General features: G+C 42.1%; 1 protein-coding gene across 2 annotated transcripts in view; it reads right to left on the reverse strand.

The window, feature by feature from the left end:
• kif16ba (kinesin family member 16Ba) overlaps nucleotides 1–12,400 on the reverse strand; it is a 251,726-nt gene that overhangs the window by 131,677 nt on the left and 107,649 nt on the right. Inside the window, exons 16-20 of one of the 2 annotated variants that reach the window (XM_072506629.1) lie at nucleotides 12,083–12,165; nucleotides 9,970–10,058; nucleotides 5,982–6,014; nucleotides 4,577–4,630; nucleotides 1,966–3,369 (exon numbers count right to left, since the gene is read on the reverse strand). In XM_072506629.1, coding sequence (XP_072362730.1) covers nucleotides 1,966–3,369; nucleotides 4,577–4,630; nucleotides 5,982–6,014; nucleotides 9,970–10,058; nucleotides 12,083–12,165 — 1,663 coding nt within the window. The remainder of the gene's footprint in view (nucleotides 1–1,965; nucleotides 3,370–4,576; nucleotides 4,631–5,981; nucleotides 6,015–9,969; nucleotides 10,059–12,082; nucleotides 12,166–12,400) is intronic. The other variant, XM_072506633.1, reaches the window with a different exon arrangement.

The raw sequence follows: 12,400 nt of genomic DNA on the forward strand, positions 1-12,400 counted from the left end.
TACTCGCCACATTTGTTGTATTAGAATTTTCAGTTTTATTCCTGCAGTACCAAATTCTGCATTTTGCCTCACTGGTAAGCCAACAGATCTGAATCTAAAACTGGTCACCAGAGATTTGGGCTGTTATATTGTAAACAAAGAGGGGAATTGTGGTACAATTTTAGATTTTTCACACCACTGTGATGAAATGGTTCCTTTCTGACACCCAAGTGGCCAGGTGTCACCTTAGTCCATTCGAGTGAAGGAGAGTTTAGTCAGGACAAACACTAGGAAAGGTTGTGTTTTCACATGGAGGAAAAGGCATTTCAAACAAGCTAATGATTTTGAAGGACGGGCAGCACGGTGGTGCAGTGGTTAGCACTGCTGCCTCATGGCACCGGCGACCCGGGTTCGATTCTGGCCCCGGGTCACTGTCTGTGTGGAGTTAGCGCATTCTCCCAGTGTCTGCATGGGTCTCACCCCCCTCAACCCAAAAAGATGAAGGTTAGGTGAATTGGCCATGCTAAATTGCCCCTTAATTGGGAAAAAAAGAATGGTAAACTTTAAAATAAAAAAATATTATTTTGAAGGACAGCTGAGTGGGCTGAACCTTTGGAGTCACTAACTTACGATGCTGGTATTTTCTCTCCACGGGAATGTGAGCAAGAGAGCCCTAATAGGCAATGAGGAGTAGCTAGATCGAGACCATCTAGCTCCATCGTAGCTTAGCTTGAAATGAAGCCATTATAATCCTTTACAAATAAATCACTATAAGAAATTAGCTCATTTCACGGTGAAAGCGGTACCCTATTCACTCATGCAATTCATTTAAAATCAATTTGTCAGCTTGAAGTTGGGCCTCATCTTGACAAACAGCTTTTCAGACCAGCTTCCACAAAAAAAAAGAGAAGACATGTGTTGCTACGTGGGATCAAAGATTCTGCTACCATCCCTGAATCATGATCTCATTGAATGGCAGAGCAAACTTGATGGACCGTTTAGCCTACTTCTACTCCTACGTCTTATAATCTTATGGTTTTAGTTTAACCAGACCTTTGTCAGTAAAAAGTATACTTTGGATTGTAAGGGATGCAGGATGCGAGTTTAGTCTCCAGGTTGTATTCAGAACCCAATTTTTCTTCTCAAGTGTGATCACTAAAGTGTGATCTACAGCCTTACATTTCTGTGCTGAGGGAGTTTTGCTAGACATTGCAAGTACTTACAATATAGGAGATGGGAAAACCACACATTGGTACAATGTAGGGATGGCCTTGTGAGGCAGAGGTTAAATTACATTGTTTAGGTCTGGTCGGTGAGATTTGTTCTACATCTGGTCATACTAAACATGACCAAAGATTACCTAATACTATAGTGGGTGTTCAGATGCATGGATGAAACCTAACACACGCCTGGCTAAAGGTAAACACGGACTCCGAATAGGAGTGACTTGCTGGGGCGCAATTGGCAACATCTTATCATGAAAAAAAGACACATCACCATACAGCAAAAGTTGTCAGAATGGAGACAAAACTGGGAGTATTTGAAAATGTGAAACTAAGTATATTAAAAATAGTCAAGTGTTTTGATTTATTTTCCCCTTTGCCCAACGACATTTGTTGTGGAATACATTTGGATATGCACATTGCCACAATCTATCGATAGCTTGGATATGCCTTCTCACAGATAAGGGTTGAGCCCTCTCCTAGCTTTGGTACCACAGGCAAAAAACACCCACCAGAATCTCAGTAGGTAAATTCCTCTTTATATGAGTCTTGAATAATTATGGCCAGTTCTTGTCTTTATCCGAAATCCACGTACTGGCAATTTCCAGGAGGAATCACTGGGCAATAAGCAGCAGCCCTGTCTGATTTCCATCCTGAGCCCAAGCTGAGATCAACAAAACTCAGCACAGATCAGGGATTTCACACTGCATATTATTTAACAGGTTTTCACAGCTTATTCTATGTTTTTTAAAAAGATTTTCACCTTTCTCGGTCTTGTTCCAGGGCTTTCTGCTCTGCCTCTAGACTATCTCGAAGATCTGCTTCTTCATAGTCATTTAATGTTGCTAGTTTTTGTCTCTGTTCCTTAATCTCCAAGTCAATGGCGGAATGACGCTGAAGAGCAGAATGCCTCTTCTCTATTTTAGCTACAGCTTGCTCTAATGCCTCCCTCTGTTGTTTTTCTCTTGATTCAATAATTTCTTTTTCAATCATTCGAACCTTTTCTTCCTGCCGAGCTATATTAGCAGTAAATTCATACGTTTGTTGGAGTTGCTGAAGCTGATCATGGCTAGCTCTGTACTGTGCTAATTGCTCCTTTTTTTCTTCAATTTCTTTTTCTGTCTCATAGAGTACAACATCCAAACTAGGCAGGCCTCGGTCGAGAATTTCTGCAGCTCTTTGCTTTTCTTCCGACAGTGTAGGCAAATAGCTTTCCATCAAATAGTCTAGCTGTCGTTCTTTGTTCAACATCCTTTGCTCAACCTCTTTTTGTTTCTCTGCTGCCTCAAAAAGCTCAACTGAATCCAAAGTACTATTTTCTCCATCATTCTGATGGGCGCTCATGGGTTCCTGATGTACGTGCCTTAGTTGGTCAAGAACTTCACGGTCAAGAGTCATTTCCTTTTCCAGAAGCTCTTTTTGACAAGAGACGTTTTGTTCCAAAGTAGCGAACTTTTCCAACTGTTTTTTTTTCAGATTCATGTACCTTTGCTTTGCTCTTTGGACATCTTCAGCTTCCTCACCTCCATCAGCTCTAGCCTCGTCATCTCCGGTAGATCGAACTTCCTCACTTCCGGCAGGTCTAGCTTCTTTGCCTTTGAGAAGAACTTCCCTAATTTCCTCAAGGGTATTTTTTTCTTCATCTATGCTCTGCACATCACCTTGTTTGAGAAACTGGATAGTTTCCTGTTTTTCTCGGAGCTGCTCTCCCAGACGTGTCACAAGAATCAGTTGATGTTTTGCCTCTTCTTCTAGTCTTCGCTTTTCTAGTTCTAGCTTGAGGCTACACTCGTCCTTTTCTCTTTTCAGTTTCTCCAGTTCTCTGAGAATTTCCAGTTTACCTGCTTTCTCCTGCTCATGAAGTTCCTGCAATTTCTGCAATTCTTTTTGAACCCGTATGTAAATTTCTTCTTCCTGCTTTTTCTTTTGCAGCTCAATTTCTTCTTGTTCTCTCTGCCGCTCTTCCTCAAACTTCTCTTTCTCAGCCATGAAGTCTTTAAGTCGGCTTTCAATGTCCAAGTTTCGACGTTTCAGGCTTTCTTCTTGTTTGCGGATGCGAAGTTTCACAATTTCAGTCTCTTTGCGTTGTGTCTCCACTTCCTGCTGTAACCTCTCCAGCTCCGACTTGTCGGATTGTTGTTTTTCTTCCATTTCTTCTATGAGTCTCCTAAAATGAGCACATTGTGAACAAAAAGCAAGCATGTATTTAAAACATGACATTTTATTAAACACTAAACTTCACACTGTAAATTTGTAGACTTACATTAACACTGCAATGAAGTTACTGTGTAAAGCCCCTAGTCGCCACACTCCAGCGCCTGTTCGGGTACACAGTGGGAGAATTCAGAATGTCCAATTCACCTAGCAACACGTCTTTCGGAATGTGTGGGAGGTTACCGGATAACCCGGAGGAATCCCACGCAGACATGGGGAGAAATCCACACTGTGACCCAAGCTGGCAATCGAACCTGGGACCCTGGCGCTGTGAAGCAACAGTGCTACCCACTGTGCTACCGTGCTGCCCCTTTGCAACATTGTACATATTTTTTTTACAATTTCACACCATGATTAACTTCCTTAGTCAGCAACAGATACTGCATCCTCCCATTGGATTCTAGGCATAAAAGAATGTAACACAGGTCAAAAAACAATTTCACATAAATTCAACCATCATTGAATGAACAATGAAAAAAGCGTTTTTATGTTTCTAGTCAGGCACAAATTGATCCAACTTTGAAGTGCTTTCTTAACCACAATAAGTTGAAAGGGGTCCATCAGCAGATTTTCAGGGCAATTATGCAGAGGCAACAAAGGTGGCCACATGAGCGCCATCCACAATATAAAAACAAATACATCAGTTTCAGTCTATATTATTGTCTCTAGCAGTTTATCAACAACTTAGTCTTTAGGGAAAGTTCAGCTGAAAAGAAGAATGCATTAACATTTTGGTTACTATTATTTGGGTTTTGAAAGAAATGACACCCCAATTAATGTTGCCACTTTGAAGTGCTTACAGTACTTAAAATGATAAAACTGGGCAGGCACATAGGAGCCGTTTTTCCCCGTGTTTTTAGTAACTTCAGATAAACCCAGTCATTTGGTCGTACAGAACTTGAGCATTGCTAAAAGGAAACATGTTGCTGAAGCTCTTCACCTTCAAATAAAAAGCTTTGGCAACTTTGTTTTCCGCAATATTCAGCTTCAGATAATTATGCAAAGCCAAAACATAGCGATGGAACAAATTGTAAACAACTGTTAGCTTTTGAAAGAAAAGATTCTTCAGTTATCATAATGTAACTGGGATATTAATGTTAGCCTAACAAGTAGGTCAGTTGCCCAAATTATAAAGTTGTGCTTTGCCTCTTGGTTCTTACCTCTTGTTTTCTAGCTTTTCTAGTTCTTCTCGCTGTTGTCTCTCAAACTCAAGTCTAGCAAAAATTCACAAAGATTAATGAGTATTCACATATCAGGTTAACCAAAATAGTATTTTGTTCAGATGGTGCAAAATCCATGTACAGCACTTGATTTTACATTTTTACATTAACTGTGATAAAATTATACCTATGGATTCTTTTCCCCAATAGAAAATATGCAACCACTGGTGCTGTCTTCAATCACTTTCCATCTGTATACTGATGACATTATACTTAATTTTACCATCACCACTACTGGAATAATGGTATTATCTGACACTAATCCATGTTGACTTAGAACAGCTGCACGTTAGCAAAATCAACTAATCTGGTTCAGCTCACATCGAACTCCATTCCCAAGTCCCGCTGGTACACAACCTTGGTGCTCTCTTTAATCATGAGCTATGTTTCCTATCTCACACTTAACCCATCAAGACTACCTCTTCCCACCTCTGGGATGCCGTTCATTTATACCCCGAACCGTACTTTTTTGATGATTGAAATCCTGATCTTTTTCTTCATTATCTCAACAATCTTTTTTTTCCCCCAAATGCTCCAATTGGTGGCCGCAGGTCCGCCTTTGCCCAAGACTTCATCCGCACAAAGTTCCAGCCAACAATCACATGATTCTCACGGAGCTCTAACTGCTCTTCGTGCCCGAGTGAATCAGCTTCAAAGGTCTTGACCACATTTTCAAATCTCTCACTGGCCTATCCCCATCCCTTTGTAAAGTTTTTTATCCAGCTACATACATGGTCAAGTCCACAACCTCCTTTCCCCTAACTCTAGACTACGATTTGCCCCTTCCACTACTCTATTGGAGGCTGATTTTGTTTTCAGCCACTGGCTGGGATTCTCCGTTGAGTCCGCCCCACTACCGCTGCTAGCGAGGACGGAGAATTTGGCGCTCAGCCAAATCTTCCATTCACTGCAGCGGGAATGGAGAATCCTGCTGCCCTGAATGTATGTTGAATCCCACCCCGTATATTAATGCTCTCTTTTCAAAACCTTCCTCACTTTCCTACCTCTCTCCTTAAAACCCACCTCTGGCATCGTGCATTTAGTTTCCTGATGCTTCCCCATTACTTTGTTTCCTCACCATTGTCTGTCTGCCCTCTCCTTGTAAAGCACCTTGAAAAATTGTGTTCATACAAGAGGAGAAATGCAAGATGTTCTTTAAAATACCATTGAAAGACAGTGCTCCAGCACTGTTTGAGTAATTCCAGGTGAGAACAATATTTCACATCCAAATTAGTGCATTTGACAGCGCAAGGGAAATAAATTTGCAAAACATGCCTGGTGTATTTTTAGTAAACTAATTTCATGCAGACATGACAATCAATAAATGCAAATGGTGTATCACTACCTTAGGCAAATGGGTCCCTTTACAGTGAAAAGACTGCCATGGGAAGTGCAGTGAAAGTAAAAAAGATTAATTAAGAAGAGTACAAATTTATCAGATTTCATTTGTAAAGTAATACATATCTGGAAGCCAGCTGAACATAAAGAACTCCTTCTGCCAAAGTAGCAAAATGTATATCATGAAGCAAAACTCTGCAATTAGCATCAACCCGACCTCAAAGAGAAAAGAAAATGTGGTTTAAAAAGTACAAGCACAATTTCTGAGCAATCGTATGTCAAGGTTTGATTATTGGATTTTGAGGGTTATATGAAAAGCAGAACTAACTCAGATTCATTATCACAGGATATTGACTAGAGGAACTTTGAATGCTCTCATATTATGGCCAAGATGTGTCTCTCTTAACCTTTGTCATTCCTATGTAACCTCAATTTCCTTTGTGTCATTGTATGCACATTTTAGACTGTCATTCTTTTGTCCCTTTCCAACAAATTCTGGGCTATTGCCAACGATCCCCGGCACCAGTTCAGTTTTCCCATCACTGAATCCATTCCACATCCCTGGGTGAATCAGACTGCTTGCAACCTCAGCATTCCACTTGACCCCAGCTAGGCTTCTGACCCCATATGCTCTCCATCACTAAGACTACTTATTTTCATCTCTGTAACACTGTCTATCTCTGTTCTGGCCTCAGCACATCAGGTGCTGAAACTTCCAGATTCCACCTAATCCAATGTTCTCCTGGCTGGTCTCCCACTTAACATGCTCGATAAACTTGAGCACATCCGATATTTGAGTATTGCTGAGGGATATGCTGTCAAAGCTTTTCATCTTGCACTCATCAGTAAGACACAAGAATACCAAATTTCAAAGGTGTAAAAATTTATACAGCATCAGAAAAAGGTGCCAATTGTTTGGCAAATTGACTTTGATTGGTCTCCGCATTGCCATGGAGAACACCCAAGGGAACAGTTTTTCCCCCAAGCTGTTGTTTAATTGAAAGAGGCACAATGCCTTAACTGTTCTTTCACTTTGCAGAAAACAGGGTCCTGCTTTTGAATATATGTAAGTTTTAGAAAACGTAAGCGAGCTACATTGCAAGCTTGACTGAATGTCAAAATGGTTGTTAGTGTAATTCTTAGCACACTTCGGATTTTTCAGTAAGTGCTGTTCAATCGCAGAATCACATCTATGTTGGATACTATGTTCTGAGTTTTGCGAGCATAGGCTGACTGGACTCTTGCCTGTTGCGAACTGCCAATGGGACATGCTGTTTTGATATGCTGGGATACACAAGTCATTGAGACATATGGCCTACATATCTGACATCACACTGGCACCAAACTTGATACATTACATTACTCGTTTGTGTGGTAGGCAGAACATCTTTTTGGTTGGGACAATAGCATCCTACTAGTGGAGAATTCCATCTCCTGTTTCTTACTGCATGGCTGCAATGTTAAATGGCTAGCCTCATCTGTTGCTCAAATCTTTGAGACACCTTGGGCGGGATTCTCCACTCCCACGCCGAAGTGGCCGCGCCGTCGAAGTTCACGACGGCGTGTAACGGCCCCGGTCCCGACCGATTCAGGCCCTGACAATGGGCCAGGATCGGGGCCGCGTCATCTACACGCGCCAGGCCTTGTCGCCCGCGTAAAAGCGGCGCCACATAGATGACGCGGCCGGCGCCGCATAACGGACGTCATCCGCGCATGCGCGGGGTTGCCGTCCTCTCTAAGTCCGCCCCGCAAGAAGATGCTGTATAAATTGTTGCTCCCTTTGAAGTTTGGTATTCTTGCATCTGTCCTGAGAAGTGCAATACAAAATGTTTTGGCAGTATGTCTCTTTTTTCAGCAATAAAGCCAACATTGTTATTTGTATCTAACTCACACCAAATCCCACTCAACCATGATCCTTGTGCGTGCTGACCTACATTAGCTCTTGGACTGGCAACTCTGATTTCAAAATTCTCATCTTTGTATTCAAATCTCTCCAAGGCCTTGTTCCTCCCCAATGCTGCAACCTCTTCCAGCTCCACAGCCATCCACGATACCCGCTCCTCCAATTCTGATCTCTTGAGCATCCCTGATTTTAAACACTCCACCATTGGTGGCTTCTGACAATACACCAAGCTCCAAAATGTCCTCCTTAAACTACTCTGTCCTTGTTTCTCTCTCTTCCTTGAGGATGCTCCTTAAAATTGTTCTTTTTCACCAAAGTGGCCTATTAGTTTCTTATGTGGCTCAGTTTCAAATTCTCTTTGATGACACTCCTGCAAAATGGCCTGGGGTGATTTACTGTGTTAAAATCAAAATGTATGGTGTTATAAAAAATTATGGTTAAAAAACTTTGCAAGATCTCTCTATATTGTAACTTTAAATTGTGCACAAAGCAAAAGACAATGAAATCTACAATTGCTCATTAGGAAGTCTCCCCTCGTCCCAAGCCAAAGTGTAAAGACTGAGACATTTAAAATAAAGCGGTATACAAACCAAGTTTAAAGTAACTTTCCAACTGCCCCCCCCCCCCCCACAAAAAAACAACATGGTTAAATACACAGACACATTTAGATTAAAATCTTTCATAGTCATATAGGCATTCCCGCACAGAAGGCGGCCATTTGCTCTGGGAATCAAGGTTGCAGTATAATAACTATCATGCATACTTATTATGGTTGAAAGAGGTCACATTCCAACAGAAAAACCTGACAAATTGTTAATTTATAAAACTGCCAGGTTTACTACCCAGTGAGAAATAAATAAATTGTCATCTGTTTCATCCATTGAATTGAGTTTCTGTCAGCTGACTTACAGAACAAAAGTAAATGCTGTAATTTAAAACATTGCCTGCTCCCAAGCTGGAAAATATTTTCTGTGTAATGACGTGAAAAAGAGGGGCAATTTATAAAAACAATCCCAATCGCAGCCCTGCAGCTGGAGCAGTGCTAATTGCTTTAAGGCGAGACTTGCGCTCTTATCTCAGAAGGAAATCCTGCCTTCGAGAGCTATCAACCAATCGGATTGGCCAGCAGGGCTGTAGTCCCGGTAACGGCGGCTGGGGGTGGTGGGTCGGAGCTGGAACTATAGGCAGTCCCAACTCACTGAGGAGTACAGGTAAGTCTAGGGTCAGGGGCTGGTTCAAGAGGGGGTGGGGACGCGGGAGGATTAAAAGGGCAGGGGTGTATCTGGATTATCTGATGAAGGTCCCCACTTGCCTGACAGCAGCCCATGCAACTATAGCTGCCAGGACTCTGGAGTAGCGTGGGCCTCCTCCCACCACAGGTAAAATACTGGCAATGATGACATGAGGCCCTTAAGTAGTAGAATTTTCCAGTTAAAGCCTAAATAGGCCCAAGGGAGGGCAGGCCATTCAACATCTGCCCAACAGGCCAGGGCAAGTGGGTGGGGAAGATCATAGAATTTACAGTGCAGAAGGAGGCCATTCGGCCCATCGAGTCTGCACCGGCTCTTCGAAAGAGCACCCTACCCAAGGTCAACACCTCCACCCTATCCCCATAACCCAGTAACCCCACCCAACACTAAGGACACTTTTGGACACGAAGGGCAATTTATCATGGCCAATCCACCTAACCTGCACATCTTTGGACTGTGGGAGGAAACCGGAGCGCCCGGAGGAAACCCACGCACATACGGGGAGGATGTGCAGATACAGTGACCCAAGCCGGAATCGAACCTGGGACCCTGGAGCTGTGAAGCAATTGTGCTATCCACAATGCTACCGTGCTGCCCAACTGGGGAGTGTAAAATCCAGCCTACAATTATAGAGCAATAAACTTTGAAAATCTTCAGCAACTCCCATTGAATAGAAAATGATTCTTAATAACTAATATAACATATCGCTACTTTTGTTAAACTGCTTTGACACAAAATCAGGTTGAAAAACGTAATCGTGCCGTTAAAAATTTATTCAGAGCAGCAACAAAAATTCAGTAAATTGTACCTTTAATAGATCCTTGGCTGCCTTTTTCACTTACCCTGGATTGTAAAGCATGACAGCTGAAAGACTTTCACAGGATTTGGAAAGGTCTGTCATAGACAAACTGAAAGTAGACAGCAGTCCACTCTGCAAAAACGTAAAACACATAAAACTTAAGTAGCACAGATGGATAAAATTAAAGCAATCATTTACTTATCAACATGAAAATTGTAAATTAAAATCACCAGGAAGCCTATAATTTAAATGCGACTTTCGAACATTAAAAATGATACATTTGGATAAAGGATTTTATTACTGATTATGGTATCAAATAAATCTGGAATGAACAGCTAGTATGAAGTTAGTGGATTGTTGTAAAACCCATCTGGTTCATTAACATGCTTTAGAGAAGAAAGACTGCCACCCTTACTCAGTTTCGTCTATATGCAACACCAGGCCCACAGTAATGTGACTAACTCTTAAGTGTCCTCTGAAATGGTCGAGCAAGGGCGACACGGTGGCACAGTGGTTAGCACTGCTGCCTCACGGCGCTCAGGACCCAGGTTCGATCCCGGCCCCGGGTCACTGTCTGTGTGGAGTTTGCGCATTCTACCCGTGTCTCACCACCACAACCCAAAGATGTGAAGGGTAGGTGGATTGGCCACGCTAAATTGTCTCTTAATTGGAAAAAAATAATTGGGCACACTAAATTTAACAAAAAAACGGCCTCGCAAGCTTCTCGGCTGCATCATCACCATGATGAGCGTCACCAGGCTGACTGCAGCAAGAAGGTGACTCATCACCACCTCAGAGAGTAACTGGAGATGGGGTAGAAATGCTGGCCTTGCCACATCCCATGAATAAGTGAAAATAACTCAACAGGAAATCATCAGTGTGAGATTTTACCTTGTTTCCCTTTGTCCTGTAGTACCTAGACTCTTGTACCTTACACCACTTGCATTCTTTTTTTTTTAATAAACATTTTATTGAGGTATTTTTGGTATTGTAACAACAAAATAAACAATGTACATGAAACTATAAACATAGTGCAAAAGCCGTCTCCCTTCCTTACAGGTCCCACCTTTATTGACCCCCTACTCTAAGCTAAACAAACCGCCCCCCCTTTCTGCTGACGATTAATTTTCCGCGAAGAAGTCAACGAACGGTTGCCACCTCCGGGCGAACCCTAGCAGTGACCCTCTCAAGGCGAACTTTATTTTCTCCAAACAGAGAAAGCTAGCCATGTCCGATAGCCAGGTCTTCGACTTCAGGGGATTGGAGTCCCTCCAAGCTAATAGTATCCGTCTTTGGGCTACCAGGGAAGCAAAGGCTAGAACGTCTGCCTCTTTCTCCTCCTGGATTCTCCTCCCGAAAATTGGGGTGTCGGAAGACCTGTGAATCCAGGAGGAGAAAGAGGCAGATGTTCTAGCCTTTGCTTCCCTGGTAGCCCGGAGACGGATACTATTAGCTTGGAGGGACTCAAAGCCCCCGAAGTTGGTTAGCTGGCTATCGGACATGGCTAGCTTTCTCTGTTTGAAGAAAATAACGTTCGCCTTGAGAGGGTCGCTGTTAGGGTTCGCCAGGAGGTGGCAACCATTCATCGACTTTTTCGCGGAAAATTAATCGTCAGCAGAAAGGAGGGGGGGGGGGGTTTGTTTAGCTTAGAGTAGGGGGTTAATAAAGGTGGGGCCTGTAAGGAAGGGAGATGGCTTTTGCACTATGTTTATAGTGTCATGTACATTGTTTATTTTGTTGTTGTTACAATACCAAAAATACCTCAATAAGATGTTTATTAAAAAATAGATATTGCAAGCTATAACCATCTTGATGAACCCCTTCAGTACCGCCCTTTGTTAATCTTGTGTGGTGCAAAGGTAGCATCTATTTTCCCCACCCAAATCATCCATCAGCTTTCCTATCCACTTGCTGATGACTCAGTTACAACTCATTTTGTGATGTGGAAAACTAAAGGACTGTAAATACCACTCAAGACTTAAACTCAAACTTGTATCCTCCAACTAAAGGTTAATAATTACGCAGTATAGCTATATGGTGGCTCTTTTAGTTTTTTTTTTTAAGTGCAGCTAATCTAAAAAATTATTCACTAAGTAAACGTTTATTTTTTCAATTAATGTAACATTTGTTTCAAAGATCAAAACTACAGGACATACCTTCCTTTTTTCCCTGAGTTTAGCAGCTTCCTTCGGATGATTAAACCTGAACATGTTGGTTCTCCCCAGGAGTATGACAGCTCCTTTAAGAGAAGGGGAAAAACGTTGAATTCTTCCATTCATAAGATTTACCAAAATACTTAACAGAAATTCTGCCTGTGAACATAGCTGAGTAAAGTGCACTTACTAAGTCACCTTGGTCATGACAAAGTAACAACAAAACTAAATGATGTTTCTTTTAAACGCAAAACCACAACATTTGCCCTTTGTTTCAGAAACAGATTTCCTCAAGTATTGTAAAGGTCAGGTGACAAGTTT

The sequence above is a fragment of the Scyliorhinus torazame genome, chromosome 1, assembly GCF_047496885.1.
Source record: "Scyliorhinus torazame isolate Kashiwa2021f chromosome 1, sScyTor2.1, whole genome shotgun sequence".
Lineage (NCBI taxonomy): Eukaryota > Metazoa > Chordata > Chondrichthyes > Carcharhiniformes > Scyliorhinidae > Scyliorhinus > Scyliorhinus torazame.